The sequence below is a fragment of the Orcinus orca genome, chromosome 4 (assembly GCF_937001465.1).
Source record: "Orcinus orca chromosome 4, mOrcOrc1.1, whole genome shotgun sequence".
NCBI lineage: Eukaryota > Metazoa > Chordata > Mammalia > Artiodactyla > Delphinidae > Orcinus > Orcinus orca.
Genome location: NC_064562.1, coordinates 68842611 through 68864807, shown reverse-complemented (window position 1 = coordinate 68864807; position 22197 = coordinate 68842611). Strand labels below are relative to the sequence as shown.

Below are 22197 nucleotides of genomic sequence, written 5' to 3'. Positions count from 1 at the left end.
AGGCACAGGGTACATAGGTGGTCCGCTGTATGAGGGCAGTGACCACGTAACTCAGTCAGAGACGTGCTCAGCTTAGTGTTTTTTCTGTACCATGTTGTTACCACAGTTGATCATTGTAGCCCATACAAAGTATTCAACAGGTTATGTAGGAATTTTCAGGGGCCCTGTATGTGACATAATATCATCTATATGCCTAAACCCATAACACCTATTTCAAGGCTAAACACAGTTTAGGTTAATCTGAGGAACTGCTGTTCATTTGTTTCTTTCCTTTTTTTTTCTGACTCCTGAAAGCCTGCATTTTAATCTTTGATTTTCCCTCACTAACATTGAAGGTCTTCACTACACTTACGAAGTTGTTAATCCCTGTACTGGATCTCTATCCTCACCATCACTATCAGTTTCCACAGAATTTTTTAATATAATTTTCAGCTATTCATTTAAGAAAAATACGTTTAGTTCCTCTTTTTTTTGCCTATACCGATTGATAAAAAAACTTTCAGCTTGGTAATTAGAAAACTCTCCTGTTGTATGTTTCCTGCAAACAACACAATTAAGCTACAGAAGAATTCCGTTATACTAACTCCTTGTGAGTCAGAACTCAATATTCCTTTATATTTTACCACATCCTCAAGGGCCTCTGAGGCTCTAGCAGCTTTTGTTAAAAAATAGAGAAACAGTTTATATTTAGAGAAATTTTAGGTTCACGGCAAAATTGAACAGAAAGTACAAAAAGCCCCCATATACCAACTACCCCCTGATGTGCACAGCTTCCCCACTATCAACATCCTGAACCAGAGTGGTACATTTTTTACAATCAATGGACCTACAGTGACACATCATTATTACCTAAAGTCCAAAGTTTATATTAACATTAACTCTTGGTTTTGATAATCTATGAGTTTTGACAACCATTAGAGTATTATACTGAATAGTTTTACTACCCTAAAAGTCCTCCATGCTCTATTTATTTATCCCTCCCTCCCCTCAATCCCTGGAAACCACTGATATTTTTACTGTTTCCATAGTTTTTCCTTTTTCAGAATGTCATCTAGGTGGAATCATACGGTGTGTAACCTTTTCGGATTGGCTTCTTTCACTTAGTAACACGCATTTAAACTTCCTCCACGTCTTTTCATGGCTTTATAGCTCATTTCTTTTTATCATTGAGTAATATTACACTGTCTGCTTGTAACACAGTTTATCGGTTTACCTATTGAAGGTTGTCTTGGTTACTTCCAAATTTTTGTAACTATGAATAAAACTGCTATAAATATTCTTGTGCATGTTTTTGTATGGACATAGATTTTCAACTCATTTTGGTTAAGTACCAAGGAGCACAATTGCTGGATTGTATGTAAGAGTATGTTCAGTTTTGTAAGAAACTGCCAAACTTTCTTCCAAAGTGGCCATACCATTTTGCATTCCCCCGGTAGCTTTTTAGCACTTGAGAAATGTACAGGCCATAAGGAAGTGACACCATCATAGTCTCCATGGTATCAAGATCAGGTGCAAATGTTTTGGCATTTGTGTAGCATCTTTAGGGATGCTGACTTTTTAAACTTAGGGAAGACTACTATGTAGAATATACTCTTTGATGTCCTTCTAGCCTGTGTTATGATTTAAAGTTCTGTGGGACTGCTTTGAGGTGTTAGTAACTAATAATATTAATCTCATAACTTTCAGCTTCAGTTGCCTCATTTGTTGACATGCCTCCTTTCTTCCTCAGCTCTCCCCTATGCCAATTAACTAAGACCCCACTATAACTTATGCCTACATATCCCAACAACATTAACCTGAGGCAGAAAACCCAAGTATGTTAAGAGGTTCCCAGCTGACTCCTATTTTTGTCTACTGAAAAGTGTACAGGCTGGAGGAAGGTGCTGTTGTAGCACCAACCTTAGAAATGTAGCAAGCACCTTTGGGTTTTTCAATGGATAAACCTGAGATAGTCTCTTTAACTCATCCATCATTATTTTTGCAAATAATATTGTTACTCTAGTAAAATCAGCTTCATTTTTCCATTAGTTGGTCTAATAATTAGGTTTTGAATTTCCAGACTTTCCTTTGAACTTATTCTCTTTCAGACTTTCCTTGTTTCTAAGTGGATTTGTATTTAGATTTCTCTCCCCACTGGCTTTAATCTTCAGATTAAAAATCTATAAGATGTCTTTCGATTTGGCTTCTCTCTAAATCAGGACCTCAGAAATTCCAGCTTTAGCTCAAAATACCACAGTTCATGGATAAGTTACTGAGCCTAAAATGTAGCATCTTTATTCAAGCTTAGATGTCCCAGGCATGTACTTATACAAACAGTCTTGACACTCTTACTGTCTCTCCTCTTTTAGCCCATGAGCCCCTGATCATTTTCATTAGTATGTATTTAGATTTCAGTGCAACATTTGGGATTTTTTTCCCCTTTATTTAATTTAGTGACGTCAGGTGTGGGAGGAGTCTCCTGAACTTGGAAAACAACAAAATCAGTTTTAAAAAGTTAATCAGTTAAATCTTGATTACTAATGGATATGAAAGGACAGGCTTATGGATAATTAAAATTGTTGAACCAAATGTCATGTTTTTCATGAAATTCTAATCCTTTTATTTCTGTGAGCTTTCAAAAATAGATATTGTATATGATTTTTAGTTTTATCTCTATTGTTTCCCATTAGGCAAATTCAACAAAGAAGGGCTTTGATCAGAAAAAAATAACCATGGATATCTAACAAGGCTTTTTGGAAGTACCCAGACCTCTTTTGTGAGGTCCATGAAAGAAAAAGGAGGAAAGGGACAGTCCTTGTAGATCAAATAAAAACAAAAAAAAGGAAATGGGAGATTTGCTTTTTGGCCTTATTTCCAAATATCCCTATGGGTTTGGAATGTGCTCATTTAAGGGATATAGGGAAAAGTTTTTAATTTAGAGGGGGTCCTGAAATGTCAGGGACTTGCCTTACTGTAATTTGATTGCTTCTGGTGTAGGCAGAGAGCAGGAGATCTTTAGAAACGTTCAAGAATGTGCAAAGCAGGACCAGCACAGATTGTAAAGCAGTGTAAAAGAAGGTGACCTGGGGGAAGCAGTTAACAACTGAGAACTGAGGTGTCTTTCCTTCATAGAAATCATAATTAACCTCTATTAATTTATTCCTTCACTAAACACAATATATACAGCATATTGTCCTAAATACTGTAGGGAATACAAAAATGAGCAAAGCAGTCTTTAATGGAACTTAAAATGTTTGCAGAGATAATAAATTTACATATAAGCTGTAATACAGAGTAAAGTATGAGAAATGCTCTAGGGGAAGAACAAAAACATTCAAAAAGAGTAATTTTATCTGGGATAAAAAAGGTATTCTCAGTAGAAGTGATATTTGAGCTAGATCTTATAGAGTGAAGAGAACATTGCATGCCCCACTATATATGTGTTCAGGAAATAAAGAGTAACATTCAGTGTTATAAGAGCACTGAGTACAAGTGAAACAAAAATTTTATTCGTTGTTGGCAGATTGTAAAGGACCTTACAAGCTATGGTGATGTGAATTTAGACTCTATTTGTCAGGCAGAGGGGAAATCAGTGAAGATTTGAGTGCGTGAGAATAGCATTATTGAATAGCATTATAATCTAGCTACAATTTGCTAAATGCAGTAGAGAGAGGTTGAAGGTGGGGAACGCAGTGGGAAGAGGTGAGGTAATAACAATATGGCGTTAATAATAGTGAATGATCATTCCAGAATATGTTATAGGAACTGCAGATTCACAATCTAACTGACTCGTTAGATTGTGAAATCAATTTAGTTGGTGGGGCAAGCATTTAAAAATATGAAATAGAATAGAATAGAAATATTAGATTTTATTGTATTTAATAAGGTAGGTATTGTTTTATGAAACTTCTGTTTCATTTTTTCATACATAGTATTTTGTAACATATTTATGGAGCTGTGATGTAAAATATATTTCTTGCTGTGGATTGTGGTCAAGATAGAGAAACTCTACTAGAGGGTATATTCATAGAAAAGCTATCTTCATAGTAGTGGTTGATGGTTCTCTATGAATATACTGTAGGCAGGAGTATGAGAGAAACGCTAGGCACATTGTGTGTGGGAAGATCACTCTGTATTTGAAATAGCCACTGACTAAAGCATCAGTCACTTATTCTGCTGTTTCTTTTAGGAACATGATAGTGAACATACAGTTTGACCAGGAGACTATAGTTTTTGAATGCTCAGTGTCATAATTTTGAGATATCGCTGGCATTTCTGAAAATAATCAAATGTCTTTGGAACAGTAGTTCTCAAAAGGGAACAAGTTCACCCCTTAGGAGACATTTGCCAATGTCTGGAGACATTTTTGGTTATCATAATTTGGGGGGAAGGAGTGTATTTCAGGCATCTAGAAGGCAGAGGTCAGGGGTGCTGCTAAAATTCTACAATGCATGGAGTAGCCTCTTAAAACAAAGAACTACCCAGACCAGAAAGTCAAAAGTGCCAAAGTTGAGAAATTCTGCTTCAGAGTGACCCAAACTAGTTATTTAAAAGAAATGCAATTTTTAACAGAAGTTGAAAGAAAAGTTCATGCTATTGGCCTAACACAGATTCAATGATATTATTTGTAGAATGCTCTGATCACCAACTTTATTAGATTTTAAATAATATATCAGTATTTGTTTACATGTGACCCAGGATTAAGTGCTTCACAAAACAGTTTAGAAATATAAAGTTATAACTCTAAGATCATTTCTTGAACCTTAACACTAGAAATCAGAATTATATCTTGCCACCATAATATCAAATAATTTATATGCCTATGTATATTTTTATATAAGAAAAAGCAGCTTTATCTTGAAGTGAGTTCAGAGAATTGGCAGCCAGCCGCCTAAGTGAATCACACCGTTTAAAATTCAATTTAAAACAGATTCAATAGAACTCACTGAAATTTTTATACAGCTGATGATTCAATAAATATAGACAATCATAAAGATACTTTGTAAGAAAAGGGCCTGTGAAATTTGTACCTGGGTTCTAGGCCCACTGGGGATACAAATTACCTACAACTTCACAAAGTTATTTACTTTTCCTGGCTTCAGTTCTTTGAACCCTAAGTGTACTGGCCCATATGACGTGTAGTCTCTCCTAAGCTTTAAAATTCTGTGAGTCTAAGTTATGGATCAATTTTTATGGTGAATAAATTTTAAATCTCTTTTAGATTATTTTAGGATTTTTAAAAAAATTATTTACTTTATTTTTGGCTGCATTGGGTCTTCGTTGCTTTTAGGATTATTTTTATGCCTTATTAATAGGACATGGGGGAGATTGTTATAAAATCACTCAATTTTCTAACAGTTTGGCTTATATCTGGACTGCGTGAGTAAACGACGCCCCACCTATAAACCCTGATGTTTAGTCAGCATTGTCACACAGAGTAACAGTTTCCACAAAATCTTCATTTAATTGTATCATGGAATACATGAGCCTGACTCACCTAATGTCTTCATGAGACACTTAGGGGGTTCATTTAATCACTTTGTTCATGTGTTCTATATGGTTGGTCCTCAAAATTTATATTTATTAAATTAAAACAAAAACTATTGTTTCATGGTTGCAATAGTCAGGCTGTTGCTGCAAGGCTTAGGAGATAATTGGCTGCAGCAATACACAGGAATAAACTTTTTCTTTCTGTGTGAAAGGATAATGCTCATTAATTCTTCAACATATGAACAAATTCTCATTTTTTCTAGGCATTGAAGCGTACAACAATAATGTACAAAGCTGCCTCCTGGTGGTCCAAACATGTAAACGCATCTATAAAATATCCAATTTTTGTGCCATTTTTTTCGGACTGCTCATGAAGTTACTATCACCTTCCCCCCAATTTTTGTAACAAAAATACATCTTTGATTAGCTAATTACTGTATATATTCATTAAGCAGGCTTTTTCTGGGTATATCTGAAGGTAGGGATATTCTCTGTGTGTGTGTGTGTGTGTGTGTGTGTGTATGTATGTTAAAGAATCACTGAAAAATTAGGGAGATTTTGCAGCAAAGGTTATAAGATCTCTGGCTTGATTTATCACCATATTTTGTTTCCTAGATATAACTTTTAAAAAAATTAGGATCCCTCCAATGGGTTTATAAATTGAAAGTATGGAAAATTTCTTTGGAAAATCTGTAAGAACTAGAAAAAAGTATTTGTGACCTCTAGAGAAATGATAGAAAATTATGTAAGGGTTTCCTAAACTCAGAGTTCAAAAAGTTTCTCGCTTAAGGGAAAAAGACACTCTAAAAATCATACAGATTATCCTCAATAATTTGCATTGCTCCTCTTTTATACTCTAGCTTGCTGATTTAAAGAGCTCAGTATCTCTGCTGTATTTTTCAAGCCAGGCTAAACTGACCCACTACCTTATAAATTTAAATCCTTTACAAATTGGCTATGGGATTTTGATTGATTAAAGTGATTCTGAAATAAAACATATCATTTAATCTCACTTCATTGTACTACAACCACAGAATATATGGATTCTCATACATGTATGACCTGCATACAGCTCTCAATGTTTAACTTGTAATAGTGAATTAGAGGCCTGTTCTTGAAGTAATCCAGTTTCGGTAATAAGCCACTTTTGTGTAGACTCCAGGTTTGTTCTTTTGCCCACAGTTATCTCCCCAGCTCACAATTCCAATGAGATACCAGGTATCTTTAAGATCCTTTCCAACTAAAGGTCCCCCAGAATCACCCTGAAAATAAAAAAAGAAAAAAGAGAAAGAAAATTAGCTAAATGTAAAACTTGTTACTTAAGATAGTTTAATGAACCACATATTTTATTATTAGACAGTATATGTATAGATTACCAATTTTAGGATAATTAGTTGAAACATGGGTTTCAAAAGTTATAAAATTCAATTTCCACATTTTATTTTTTCAACTTTATAGATGAATAATTCACAAATAAACATATATATTTAAAGTGTACATCGTGATAATTTGACATATATACTTTGTGAAATGATTACCACAATCAGGTTAATTAACACACCCATCACCTCACAATACTTTGTGTGTGTGTGGGTGTATGTGTGTAGTAAGAATGCTTAAGGTCTACTCTTAGCAAATTTCAAGTACACAACACAGAAAGTCAATCTGATGTTAGTTTTTTCTGACTTCAAGTAAGGTGCCTGAGCTTCTGTTTTATCAGACAAAGCACCTCCCGATGTACCCCAGTAGCAATCCCTGTATTCCTGCTTAGACCCCTGTGCCTGAGTCACTTCCTCGATAACTTCCCCAATTTTTCTATGACTAGAGCTTTGCCTTATTATGTACTGAACAGTCATGGGGCAGGAATCTTACCTCTGCTCCCCAGTCCAGTGAAAGCTCTTTATGACCACCAGTCTTTCCAGAGGCTTATCACTGATCTTACTGTTCATCTAGATTCTCATTTTCAGTGTGTTCCTGTCACCACCTCCCACCTGCCTGTCATGGCATGAACCTCTCTTTGGATTCCCTGAATTTTAGATGCCTCCTCCACATTCTCAGCAACTGGGGCTAGATTCTGCTCTTGCCCAGCGTGTATGCTTGCAAAACTCCCTGCTATTTTTCTGACAGAGGTTGTCTATGTTGTGTAATTGGTGGGACTCTGCGCAGGGCTTTCTGCCACCTGATAACAATACAATTCCCATCATTTTAGCATGTGGAATCACCTCCTTGGAGTTTTCAGGAATCTCTCATTATAAAGCAAGTGCCTCCAGGAAGAAACACACTTTACTCCTTTGTCCAAAAATATACATGCAGGATAGATGCTGGACAACAGAGTAGGCCACTGGAAAGGGGACTAGATATTCACACCATGGCCTAATCCACCTTCTCAGCATTAACAGCTTCTCACCTCTCATCCTCCTTAGGCTGAGACCCAACAGAGTACTTGGAGTTGCCTCAAATATGAATTATAATTTCACACCTTCAGAATTTTAGCTATGCTTTTTCTCTTTTCTATAATATTCCCCTCTTATTCTATAGGGTAAGTGCTCTTTATCCTTCAGGCCTCATTGAAGTATCGTCTCTCTAATACTTGTTCCAGAAATGTTCCTTCAAGCTAAAAATGTTTGTTCTCCACACTTGAAACTAATACAATATTGTAAATCAACTATACTTTAATAAAAATTTTTGTTCTCTGTTATATAATTTATAACATTACATCATAGTTCATTGTTCATGATTGTTTCCTTTCTAAATGTGAGCTCTTTAAGGAAAGGGACTCTGCTTTATGAACCTGTGGATTTTTGGTATTAAGAAAATTTAATTTTATTGGTTGGTTGATAGCATCAAAGAAACTCTTTGCTTATTTTGTTTTGCTTAATAAAAGATTAAAAAATATGTGTTTGAGATTTGCATTTATAAATTTTTGAACAGACAAGATCTCTGTATTTTACTAAAATAAAGAGCATTTTAAGCCAGATACATTTTTTGAGGTCATGATATCAAAATAATCTCTCTCCACCTACCATACAGGCATCATAAATTCCTTCCAGATAGCCAGCACAAAACATCCCAAATTTTATATGTCTGCCATACATATGTGGCTGCTTGCATACATCATCACTTATGATTTTCAGTCTGGCTTCATGAAGATCATTTTGGGATTCCCCTTAAGGAAAAACAAAGTAATTTTAGTGTTTACAGTAAACATCTTAGCTAGAATGAAGCGTGGACCTTTTCCCGATTTTTTTTTCATACTAAAATTGTTGATACAGGATGAGGTTAATGTAAGCAGTTCCTAAAGAAAAAAAATTCTGTTTAATATCTGGTATATGTAAATGATAATCGTCCTTATCTCATTTTTATAAATACCTATACTAGCAAGAAAAACATTTTGTTTCTTTTTCTGGAACCTTTGTACCTTAAAAAACAATCAGTTAATGTATTTAGGACGGCATTTTTAATTTTTATTTATTTATTTATTTTATTTTATTGTTATTTTTTTTTTGCGGTACACGGGCCTCTCACTGCCGCGGCCTCTCCCGTCGCGGAGCACAGGCTCCGGACGCGCAGGCCCAGCGGCCATGGCTTACGGGCCCAGCCGCTCTGCGGCACGCGGGATCCTCCCGGACCAGGGCACGAACCCGTGTCCCCCGCATCAGCAGGCGGACTCCCAGCCACTGCGCCATCAGGGAAGCCCAGGACGGCATTTTTTAAAAAATAAAGTTTGTATTTCTAGATTCCAGATTGTTCCCAGAAACTTTTCAGGCCTAGTTTGCTTCCCTGGCTTGATAAAATAACTATATACATTTACTTTATCCTTTACATTTTATGAAGAACTTTCACATACATAATGACATTTAAAGGCAATGATTTCATTACCTCTTACAATTTTGGGACTCCAGATCATAAACTAGATCCTGAGTTATAGAAACCAGTATTAATGCAGAAGACAACTATTTATGATGGAAAACAATAATATCACAAGCATTCAGAGTTTCTTTATATCAACCATATGCTGATTGGGAAACTGACCCTGTAGTAGACAGAATTCTACTATGATCCCCAAGATTCCTATGTGATCTCCTTTCTCTGAGGTATGGGTGGGATCTGTGAATATTATGGATGTCATTCTCATGATTAGGTTATGTTCTGTGGCACAGGAGAGGGAATTTTGCAGATTAATTAAGATGTAGTCAGTCTGACAGTGAGTTCATAAAAAGGGAGATTTTCCAAGGTGGGCCTGACCTAATCCTGTGAGCCCTTTTAAAAAGGGCTTAGGCCTTCCCTAAGTTCAGAGAGTTTTCGCTAATGGTGTTGGAGAAGCAAGATGCCATGAGCTCTGCAGCTGCAAGAAACTGAGTTCCATCAACAACCAGCTTGGAAGAGAACTCAGAGCCGTAGATGAGACCACAACCCCAGCCAGCACTTTGATTGCTGTTTTGTGAGACCCTGAGAAGAGAACCCAACTAAGCTATGTCTGAACTTCTGACTCATGGAAACTGTGAGGTAATAAATGTGTGCTCTTTTAAGTTGTTAAATTTGTGGTAATTTGTTACACAGCAGTATAAAACTAATATAGATACTAATTTCTGTAGAATGCCAATTCGGGATTTATTTCTGGACAGGTGTGTTTGCTAAAATGTTTTAAAAATGCTCAAATTATTCTGTTCTTTGAATATAATTGGTGTAATTTTTTTTGCCTACTACATTATCAATTAAAAATAATTCATGTCGGCCTTCCCTGGTGGCGCAGTGGTTGAGAGTCTGCCTGCCGATGCAGGGGACATGGGTTCGTGCCCCAGTCCAGGAAGATCTCACATGCCACGGAGTGGCTAGGCCTGTGAGCCATGGCCGCTGAGCCTGCGTGTCCGGAGCCTGTGCTCCGCAACGGAAGAAGCCACAACAGTGAGAGGCCCGTGTACCGCAAACAAAAAAAAAAAAAAAAAAAAAAAAATTCATGTCCAGTGCCGGGAAGGGTTGAAATGCATATTGTAGGTGACAGTGTAAATTCATAAATTTTTCATAAAACTAGTTGGCAAAAAGTTATAAAAATTATAGTCTAACACAACACTGTAAATCAACTATACACCAATAAAAATTAATTAAATTAAAAAAAAACCCATAGGAAACAAACAAACAAAAAGTATAGCCTATAAGTCCTATACATCCCTGAACTGTTTCTCAACTATTGTGGGAATGCTTAATGACATTTCTCAGAAAGTGTTGATTTTTTTCAAAGAATCAGCTTTTTATTTCATTAATTTTCTCTATTTTTTGCTTTTGATAGAATTCATTTTCACTCTTACCTTTATTATTTCCTTCTTCCTGTTTATTTTAGGTTTATTTTGCTCTTCTTTTCTAGTTTCTTGAAATGAGAATTTATGTTATTGATTTGAGACCTTTCCTGTTTTCTAATGTATGCATTTGCTATGTTTCCCTCTCTCTTTACTGTTTTAGATACATCCTGCATGTATTGATATTTTTTCATTTTCATTTTATTCTATGTATACTTACAATTTTCTTCAAGATTTTCTCTTTGACCTATGAATTATTTAGAAGTGTATTGCTTAATTTTTAAGCATTTAGAGATTTTCCTGTTATCTGTTACTGGTATCTAGTTTGATTCCATTATCATCAGAGAGCATACTATGTGTGATTTCCATTCTTTTACCCTAACTAATCCAACCAAACTGTGTGGAAAAGTCTGACAGAATAATATTGATGGACATTAAATCACACTGCCATAAATACGGCTTAGTGCTCCATGATTCATTTTGGGATACCCACCACCATGAAAAAGTGCTCCAAATCCTGTGACATAGACAGTTGAATTTGGTTGGAAGGACACAGAGGCTTCTGGCAAACAAACTCTTCGGATCTCATCAGTAAAGGTGACGCTGGATGATAATTGCACAACAGCAATGTCGTATTCTTTTGCTGGGAAGTGATATCTCTCATGGACAATAATTCTTTCGATATTTCTTTTCATTAATGGAGGGTTGATTGTTGTTCCAAAGCTAACAGTCCATTGATGTGGATTTGATTTACTGGAAAAGATTAGAAATGAACAGAGTATATGAACTGCATTACAATAATTGCATGCAGGCTAATAAAGGAGAAAATTCCACCCTAAAACACTTGGTTGCAATGATAGTTTTCTTTGACCATATAGTCTTTTGCTACTGTTTTGAAAGATAAAATGTATACAAACGGCATCTTTGAGCTGAAATTCAGTATAGAATTATTGAATTTTAGAACTGTAAAGCACATAAAATATTATTCATTTATTTCTTCAGCAAATATTTATTGAACATCTACATGTTGAACCTTATTTGAAGTGCCGGGGATAAAGTGCCAAACAAGATAGAAAAGTGGGTGTATTTGATTTCAGTGAAGGAAAAAGAGCAAAACAAATTAATGAATAGATAAATAATTTCCCACAGTGATAAGGTCTATGAATAAAATAGGGCAATGGAATAGAGTACAAGGGGGTAGTTAGATAAGCCTCTTGAGATCATGGCATTTGGGTTGAGACACGGTTGATGAGGAGTCAGCTGTGAGAAGGTGGGGTGACAAGTTTTCAGGCAAACATCTCAAGGGCTTAGACCAGACAGGCTGCAGTTCAGGACACAAGGGAATTATGGTGGGGGATGAGATCGGCGGGGTAGGCGGGGGCCAGATTTTAGAGTGTCTTATACGTCGTGAATAAAGTGCTTAGATTTTATTCAAGTGATATGGCAATTCACTGGATGATTTTAAGCCAAGCATAATGTAGTCTCATGTTAAAAAAAAAAATCACATTGTTTCTTTCCAGAGAGTAGATTGTTAGAGGGCAAGAGTGAATGAGGCAAAGTTGTCATAAGTCCTATGAGAGATGACCAAGTGTGGGTGACTTCTAGCTTATGGGCTTGAGCAGCTGGTAGATCCTGGCACATACAGGGACTGGGAAGGTCATCTAGTAATGAAAGGTCCTCTAGTAAAGGCTTTGTTTTATACTTAAGGAAAATAGGGCCTAGATGGTTTAAATTATATGCCTAGTATCACATGTCTGCTTGTCTCTCTCTGTTCTTTATAGGACACCATCTTCCACCAAAATGTATTATTAATAATGAGATTAATATTCCTTAACTAATTAATTGAACTAACATCATCCAAGAGGGATAAGCAAAGAGACAGGTACTGCCGATATAGATACTTGTTTCTCAACCTAATTATTTCTTTTTTTTTTAAATTGACGTATAGTTGATTTATAATGTTGCAGGTATACAGCAAAGTGATTCATTTTATTTATATATATATATATATATATATATTCTTTTTCAGATTCTTTTCCATTAGCGTTAATTACAAGATATTGATTATAGTTCCCTGTGCTATACATAGGTTCTTGTTGTTTATCTATTTTACATATAGTAGTGTGTATCTGTTAATACCAAATTCCTAGTTTATCCCTCCTCCCTTTCCCCTTTGGTAGCCATAAGTTTGTTTTCTATGTCTGTGAGTCTATTTCTGTTTTGTAAATAAGTTCATTTGTATCTTTTTTTTAGATTCCACATATTAGTGATATGATACTTGTCTTTCACTGTCTGACTTACTTCACTTAGTATGATAATCTCTAGGTCCATCCATGTTGCTGCATATGACATTATTTCATTCTTTTTTATGGTTGAGTAATAGTCCATTGTACATATATACCACATCTTCTTTATCCATTCACCTGTTGATGGACACTTAGGTTGTTTCCATGTCTTGTCTACTGTAAATAGTGCTTCTGTGAACATTGGGTTGCATGTATCTTTCCGAATTAGAGTTTTCTCTGGATATATGCCCAGGAGTGGGATTGCTGGATCATATGGTAGCTCTATTTTTAGTTTTTTAAGGAACCTCCATACTGTTTTCCATAGTGGCTGCACCAATTTACATTCCCACCAACAGTGTAGGAGGGTTCCCTTTTCTCCACACTCTGTTCAGCCACAGTTTCTTTATTTAAAACCTTAAGGACCTGATACTAGGATAATGACTACTACCCCTACTGACTTTCCAAATAAGTGTAAGTGTAACACAATTTTAGAAAAGAAACTGAAAGAAGTTTTTCTCATTTTACCTCAGTAATATTTGGGGACATTGATTATTACTCAGAAGATGATAAAACTCAGAGGTTTTTTTTAAGCAGTAGTAGTAGCAGTAGTAGTAGTAAGTTAACGTCAATCACTTACATCCTAAAGCAGTGTGCTGCGGTAACAAGCCACGTATTACTAATCAAGGTGGCGCCACATTGATGTATGTCATTATGCTGAAGGGAAGCTTGCCAAGGCCAGGAAGACTTGCCTGCAATCTCTCCGGATATTATTCTGTTCACTATTAATGGAACAGCTCGTTTACCACAACCTGAAAGAGATGACATCATTAGATTGTAAGAAACATCTCTATAATCCCTGATACAGAGAAACTAGTAGAGTACTGCAGTGCAATATTTGCATGTCATTATATAAACATGTACAATATTAATATCCATCCTCTGTATTTCCTGATAGTTGATGTTTTGCTTACTCCCTCCCTTTATAGATGTGGATATATATTGCCTACTAAAGCTATGTAAGGCTGTAAAGTGTTGACACACCAAAAAGTGTATGTCCTGAGGACCTGCAGTGTCAATTATCCAGATGTTCTGGGAGCTCCTACTAAGATTATTGTTTCCCAGTTTTAGATGTTCCCACCATGTTACTTTGACATGAAGCCCTCACCAAAAGAACTAGTCAGAGAAGTAATTGCTAATTCCTTGGAACTCCTACCCCCATACAGTTTTCTGAGTGACTAATTCCTAAAGTGAGCACGGGTTAATGTATCATGACCAGTCTCTTACTCTTCGGGATGGAGGGTTCTATGTTTCCACATAAACATCACATTCACTATTGGTAGGAATAAATATGTACTTTATTATGTGCATCAGATCAGTGATTAGTTTGATGCTTAGGGTTCCTGCTAAGAATTAAGCCTGTTTAAAGCATGGTGCTCATAAAGAAAACATGGTAGGTTCAATTCTTGTTCCAACAAATTAGGTATCAAAAAGGAAATTCACTTTACTGGTACTGATTACACTCCTTCTGTGGCCAGTCATTTTAGAAATCCCCATCACTCTGCCATCTCTAGTTTAGACTACCATTTTTCTCATCTGAAGGACTGCAATAGCTTCCCTGTTCATCTCCCTGCCTCCAGCTTTGCTCTCTCAGTCCATTCTCCACACTGAAAACTGAGTGACCTTTCTGATGTGTGTAAAACCCTTCAGTGACTTCTCGTTGCCCTCCAAACAAGGTCGAAATGTTTCAGCATGGTTCTGGTCCTTGATCATTATTAATCACACCCCTTTCCCATGCCCACCCTATTCTATATTACAGCCACACTGACATTTTTCAATGACAAGAAATGACCGTGTTCTTGCTTTTCTGAAGACATTTTTACATTCTGCTCCCCCTGCCCGAGACACTCATTCCACTTGTCACTTGATTTACTGTCTTTCCTTTCACCTCAAGGATCACTTTGTGACCCCACAAGACCAGGTTAGCTGGCTCTGATTGACTCTCATAGCACTGTGCTCTGTCTCTGCCATAGCGTTTATCACACTGTTTTAACATTTCCTGATTTATTTATGTCTTCCCCTACCTTCAAACTCCTAACTTTAGAGGAGGAATCATGTCTTATTGACACTTGTATTCACTTTCTGGCACTTGGTAGATGTTAAAAAATTATTTATTGAATGAATGAATAAAATGTATAGTGTGTTTGCAAGACACAGATGAAAATGAAAGAACAACTTTCCTAAAATTCATCACTGCTATTATAAAATCTTTCAAAATTTAGGTCACAGTGATATAAAGTGAGTGAGTGGAGCTGCTGTCAACCATCAAGATGGGTATAATAAGTAAATTTTATAGGTCAGTCACAAATTATGGGGTCTATCTCTTTCCCATTTATCACTTTCTCATTTTATTTCTCAGTAGAAAGCATATTTCATAGCATTCAAAAAATTAGCAAGGCAAGTTTATTTATTCCAAACCAGAAATATATAATTTCTTCAAACTGCCCCCAAATTCCCACCATGTAAAATGTTTTTCTTGAACATTACAAAAAGATTGGTCTTAGGGAAAAAAAGTATTTTCATCTCTTACTCAATTGTTATTCTCTCCCAAAGAAAATGTGGGACATGGGTGGGAGATTATGAGGTAATATTTGAAGATATTATCCTCCCTGATATGGAAATTGAACTTGTTTTTACAAGCTAACTAGACTTACATGCTTGGACAGTTAGCTTCCCTGTCGATGAGCTCATTGCTGAAAAACAAAATAGAGCAAAGAATGATAATTTGATATTCTTCTGGTTGGTCTCAATGACCAGAAATTATCAGAGGATACTGACCGCATATGGATTCTAGAAACTTGAGCATATAGATCAGTCAGGAAAGTGGTTATCTGATATAACAGAATATGTGTACAGTTTTTGTAGAGATTTATAGGCAACCGCTGATTAGGTGGGTAATACAAGCAGTAGGTAATTAAGGCACAAATATTGGATGATCAAAACTCACAAATCATTTGTATTAATACAGAACAGTGGTTTTCCAATGGTGCAGGATAAAGCTTCTTTGGATTTTATTTAAGGAAATAGAGAAAGAGGGGAAAGAGGGAGCAACTAGATGGGGTCTTCAGGTTCAAACCCAGGCTCAACCAGAACAGGTCTGCTTTTATCTCTTCTCTTTTTTTTTTTGTTACCGGTACGCGGGCCTCTTACTGCTGTGGCCTCTCCCGTTACGGAGCACAGGTTCCAGACGCGCAGGCCCAGCGGCCATGGCTCACGGGCCCAGCCGCTCTGCGGCATGTGGGATCCTCCCGGACCGGGGCACGAACCTGTGTCCTCTGCATCGGCAGGCGGACTCTCAACCACTGCGCCACCAGGGAAGCCCTATCTCTTCTCTTTATTTAAGATTTCGCATAAGCCTTTCTTTGGTCAAAGGGTTTGGGAATGGAAAAAAAAAAAAAAACTTTGAAAACTACCACATAAACTATATTTAAAATACTTCTAAAACACGGTTCCTAAATTATTAAAATTATTTTTTTCTGAGGTATAAACTACTGTATATTCTTATCAAACACCGGCTGAATATTGGTAAAGGCCAATTATTGGACAGAATCTAAGATTAAATTCTGTCATTTCCAACAAAGTTAGGAATCTGATAAAGGAAATACAAACATTTAAACTTAAGCTGATGGACAGTTGCATGAAAACTGTGATGTTTTTCAAAATAAAAGGGCTTAATGAGTAGAATGAGGGTAGATTGGTTTTACTTATTTCTACCAATGCCATGTTTCTTAGACTCATATTCTTTGTATCTAATTTCTCATTATACACAATAAGAATGTTTCTTTCTACTTACCTTCTATAAATTTCACTTGGGAAACTAGTGATAATGAACTCTACAAAGTGGGAGCTCTTGAGAATATCCAATTCAGGGATACCCTTAAAGGCATACCTAAATCATTATATGGTGAAGAATCAATTTCTCAGGTCAGATTCTCAGTACTTACTTATGAAAGGAACTCAATTTTCAGTCAAATATAGTTTTAAGGTAGTAAATTTCTTATTTTATGTTTTTAAATGTAGGCATACCTTGGAGATATTGTGGGTTCGGTTCCAGACCACTGCAATAAGGTGAATATTGCAATAAAGCAAGTCACAAAGTTTTTGATTTCCCAGTGCATATAAATGTTTACTTTTACACTATACTGTAGTCCATTAAGTGTGCAATAGCATTACGTCTTGAAAAAACTATATATATATATATATATATATATATATAATTTTAAAATACTTCATTGCTAAAACATGCTAAAAATTATCTGACACTACAGCGTTGCCACAAACCTTCAATTTATAAAAACACAACATCTCTGAAGTGCAATGAAGGGAAGTGAAATAAAAAGAGGTATTTTAATATGTCACATGGTAGTAATAAATTAAAATGGAAAATAGTATAATGTTAGACTTCTTCAGTTAAAACTTCTTCAGCTTAGTTTGAGCAAGATGCACATCACCCCTTTCCAGGAATGATACCAGGGTGAGTGTAATAGTTGGGAGTGTAATTGAATTTTTAAGGAAAGAGAATGATTACACCTGGAACTAAACTACCCATACATAAGTAACTAGCTGTTTCACATTTCCAGTTTTGACCAAATGCTTTTACTTTCCACGTCTAGAAGTGAAAAGAAACATTAACACCTTAGTTTTGAAAGTGACCCTCTAACACACTTCTGAGTTGGGAGTAATCATATTCAGGTCAGTACATGCTACAAGTAACATGATGATAACTGGAACCCACATCAACAACAGGTAGGCAGTGAGCCACTCTTCCACAGCCATGGTGTTTGCAATTCAAAGGAGCTGATTTTAATTTTGCTCTGACACATTACATCTTGTGAAAGACCCACACCACACACTTATTTGTCAAGCCAAAACACATATTCTTGACAAATTATGGATAAATCTTGGGCTGCAGGGTTGTTTCTAGACTTGGTCTAGAATTTCTGTGGTTCTCCATTCATTTGAAGTCCCCCAAATTAAGTTTTGCTGGAGAGCAATGTTTTTGTCTGTAAGAATTGCCTTGAGGATTCTACTGAGCTTTCTACTAAATGGGCCTTTCCTAAGTACTAGTAAACACTGCTCTTTTTATATTTGGAAATTTGGAAAACTTCAAGGTTATAGCTTTTTCTACCACCAGTTACTCACATTAATGCTTTCAGGTTTCCAACGCATATGCACAATTTGCTGGCTTTCTAAGAGGTTATGGCCTATATGTTCCATATTCTATTTTCCTGTGTATCTTCATGGTATTTCTGTGACTTCAGGAATAACAAACATTATCATTGCAAGTTTATAGATGAGAAGATGGAGGCAAAGGCATGGGCCAATTACTTGGGTGTTCCTGCAGTGACTCAGTGGAGTTAGAATTAGGTAACTCTCAAATCAGGTTCTCCATCAGCACATCCTGCCCTTTACTCTACTGTAGTCATTAAAATAAGCTGCAGGTCACAAACTGAACCTATAAGAAACAAAGAGCCCAGACAACTGATGACCATTTCATACTTCATTTCTGGTTTCAGATAGTTCAGGCTTTTAAGTTCCTGGCAGATTAACTGGTTGTTGGAAATTACATAGAACACATCATGTAATTTATCAGAGCTTCCACTATTTCACAACCTCGATTCATTTGTTTCCCCACAAACAAGAAAACAAAGAAGGTGGAGTAAGCCCTTGACAGGTTCTTCCCTCCTGGGTTGGGAGAGGTCCCCAGGTTTATTCCCTGACTAGCTGACTCTTTGTCTCATCAGCAAACTCCTGCCCATCCCATTCCTGCAGATTTTCACTTCCTGGTCAGGTTTCCTCTTAAAGGGTCAACCAGACCCTTGCAAGGGCAGGGCCTTCTGTTTCACATCTGATATTAATCACACTTACTCTGAATCTCTTCTGTGACTCATAATTCTGGTGTCCCCTGGAATTTGTACGGGAAATCTGCACTTGTCTTCCAGAAATAGATGCTTGTGGAAGCAGCTTAATGTACAGGGTTAAACAGGTTTCTGTCTAGCTGGTCTCAGAGTCTTTAGTATGCTAATATAAGGGATGAATTTCCAAGAGGTGAATATCATAGACTGAATTTCTGAAATGTGTTTGACCACACCCTTTTTTCACAAGCCTCTCAAGAAATTAGTAATCTAGATTTGAATGTTTGCTCCTTTTTTAAAAAAAGTTATTCATTTATTTTTGGCTGCACTGGGTCTTTGTTGCTGCACACGGGCTTTCTCTATTTGCAGCGAGTGGGGGTTATTCTTCGTTGTGGTGCACGGGCTTCTCATTGCAGTGGCTTCTCTTGTTGCTGAACACGGGCTCTAGGTGCACGGGCTTCAGTAGTTGTGGCATGCGGGCTCAGTAGTTGTGGCTTGAGAGCTCTAGAGAACAGCCTCAGTAGTTGTGGTGCACAGGCTTAGTTGCTCTGCGGCATGTGGGACCTTCCCGGACGAGGGCTCGAACCCATGTCCCCTGCATTGGCAGGTGGATTCTTAACCACTGCACCACCATGGAAGTCCCGAATGTTTGCTCCATTTAATTATTGGAGTCCTTAGCCTTTTTTGCCCCTCTTTCACATCTATAAAGGTGAATTTGCCTAATTCATAAGAATATAGAAACTAGACGCTGCATGTAAAGGATATAGAGAAGGGCCTTGATAAAGATTACTTCTCGTTCCTATGATTTCTTTTCTCGTTTAGTGATTTTTAAAGCATTACTTATAAGAAGGCTTTAGTGGCTCCAAAATTGATTTACCATTTTCTCAAATGCCCATAGGAAAAAAAGTTAACATAAACTCCAAAATTTCACTGTTTACAGAAACTATTCATATTTTTAAAAGGCAACAAATGAGTTTATGTTTTAGAAACAGAAAAACAGTTTTTGCTAAACACTTGGTATTTTCACCTGCTTAGTCATGGAGGAAGTGGCTGGCTCAGATTGACTATGTTAGTGGTAAAGGTTTGATTTTATTTCTGGATGAGTGCCAGTCAATTACTACAGAAAAAAATCACTTGACAACTAACTTCAGACATGCTTTCATCAGAGAATAACAAAACCTTTAAAAGTCACTTTTTTAACTTGAAATTTTTTCCATCTGAATTCTAGCCATTATTTGGAATAGAAATGATGGTAAATAAGTTTATGATTAGACAAAAAATGGACTTAATAGAGAACTTCACATCACATAGAAAGGCACCTACTTACCATTAACTTCAACTGACAAGGCATTTATTGACAAAGCTCTGGTGTTACTTATCTTCTTATATAACATGCTACGGATTTTCCTTTTTCTCACTGCCCTTGACTCAGCAGAGGGGAACTGGAACACCATAATCACATCTACTGTCACACCATCTTCCTCTGGACTGTGACACACAAGAGAAAGGTACTTGTTCAAAAAATACATCCAGTATTATCTAACTCTCTTTTCTGTATTGTCTTCTCCTGAATTATGCCTCAGTTGTTGAAAGTGTCAAGAACTAATCATCTCACATTGATAACTCATATATGTCACTTTCTGACTCAAGATCATTTCATATGTTCCCTCTTCAAGTTTTCATTATGTTCTGAGTGAATTTTCCCCATTAATTTGAAGGCTTGCTATAGCATTTGAGTTAGACTCAGACACCAAAATTTTATCATCAAAATTATAAACCCTGAGAATTGGAAAAAACTTTAATGGTGTCTTTGGCCAGTCCCTCGTGTGATACCTTCATCAGCTCTACAGCTTCCATGATAAGTGGTCATCTAACCCCAGCACAGTAATTAAAAAGATTTACTTCTCTAAAGAGGGTATTTCTCTTTGGTCAGCTCTGATTTTAAGAGAGCTCTTCACTTGGAGTTGAAATATGTCTCCCTAAAGCTTACATTCCATAGGCTTAGGTCTACCAATTGGGACATACATAAAACATCAGTTCCCTCTTCCACATAAAATATTTGAAGACAGTGATATTCTTGGTGTCTGAGTCTTCTCCAGATTACACATGTCCAGTTCCTTGAACTTTTTTCATATACACAAGTTCAAGCCCCTTCACTTGTGGGGTTGAATTTTTCCATACTCTTAAAGTAGGAAAACCAAACAATTAAAGGACTTTAAGAAAAATGGAAACCTATGTGTTGATCTGCCATGTCTTTTATTTTTACATTTCAAAAGATCCAAGCTCTAAAAACCACTGAAGCCCTATTTTCCTGAATTCTTCGATTTAAAAAAAGAGGGAATCATATCAGTTTAAAGGCATTTTATATATTGTGGTTCATTTTAGGCTTTGGAATGTGAAGATATAAATAAACAGAATTTTATGTCAAATTGGTAAATATACAATCTAGTAATTTTCCCTGTTTTTAAATCAGAGGGAAAACATTGTTTACCAAGTGGGATTTCCCTGGACCCACACAAAAGCTTACAAAATGATAGTGGCTACAAATTCAAAGGAGTTCTTAAGACTATGATAATTTTGCTAGGATGCTATGGCAAGTCAGAATTTAAAAACGGAGGGCATGAAATCTAGAAAGTTTTGGGAAATATATGCTTTTTATCTCCTAAATATTATAAAATTTATCCAATATATATTGTAAAATCCTTCTGGAGGTCACTAGTTACTCGATAAAGGTATAAGGAACTTGGGGTAAGTCTGCCAATAAAGCATTAGCCTATTGATGAGAAAACCGATTATTATTTCCTTCAAATAGATCTGTCTGACTATATTCATTTTCTTTAAGAAGATGAGTTACACAGGCCCATATGTTTGTATCTGTTACGTATATGTTCTGCTATGAGCTTTCCAAATAACACAATTGAAACCTCTGAGCAATTTCTGCAAATGACAGGAGTCTTCCCTCTCCACCACAACAAGCAGAAATTCATTAAAACAGGAACATCTTTTTGTTTGGGCATGGCTCCTCTAACTAGGGCTTCATTACAGGTAAGACTTATGATCCCATTTTGTAGTCAACTTTGCCTTCTTAATACTTTTGAAATGACATGTGTATTGAAAGAATACAGCTTGGTGCATTCAGTGACATGCTGCTGGGTTTTCCCAAAGCTATGGTTTCTGGTAGTCCCAGGCCTTATAATCAGTTGATGGGATTTGAATCCTGGTTCTGTCACTTGCGGA

At 36.4% G+C, this 22197-nt stretch overlaps 1 protein-coding gene across 11 annotated transcripts in view; it reads right to left on the bottom strand.

The window, feature by feature from the left end:
* Window positions 1-3199: 3199 nt before the first annotated feature.
* The window catches only part of TMPRSS11A (transmembrane serine protease 11A), a 54395-nt gene continuing 35397 nt past the window's right edge, over window positions 3200-22197 (bottom strand). For 9 of the 11 annotated variants that reach the window (XM_033425553.2, XM_033425556.2, XM_033425558.2 and 6 more), the window contains 6 exons: window positions 20288-20448; window positions 15760-15798; window positions 13686-13857; window positions 11257-11516; window positions 8493-8635; window positions 3200-6731 (listed from right to left, as the gene is read on the bottom strand). In XM_033425553.2, the coding sequence (XP_033281444.2) occupies window positions 6570-6731; window positions 8493-8635; window positions 11257-11516; window positions 13686-13857; window positions 15760-15798; window positions 20288-20448 (937 nt within the window). In that variant the 3' untranslated portion in view covers window positions 3200-6569. The remainder of the gene's footprint in view (window positions 6732-8492; window positions 8636-11256; window positions 11517-13685; window positions 13858-15759; window positions 15799-20287; window positions 20449-22197) is intronic. The other 2 variants (XM_033425554.2, XM_033425557.2) reach the window with 1 other exon arrangement.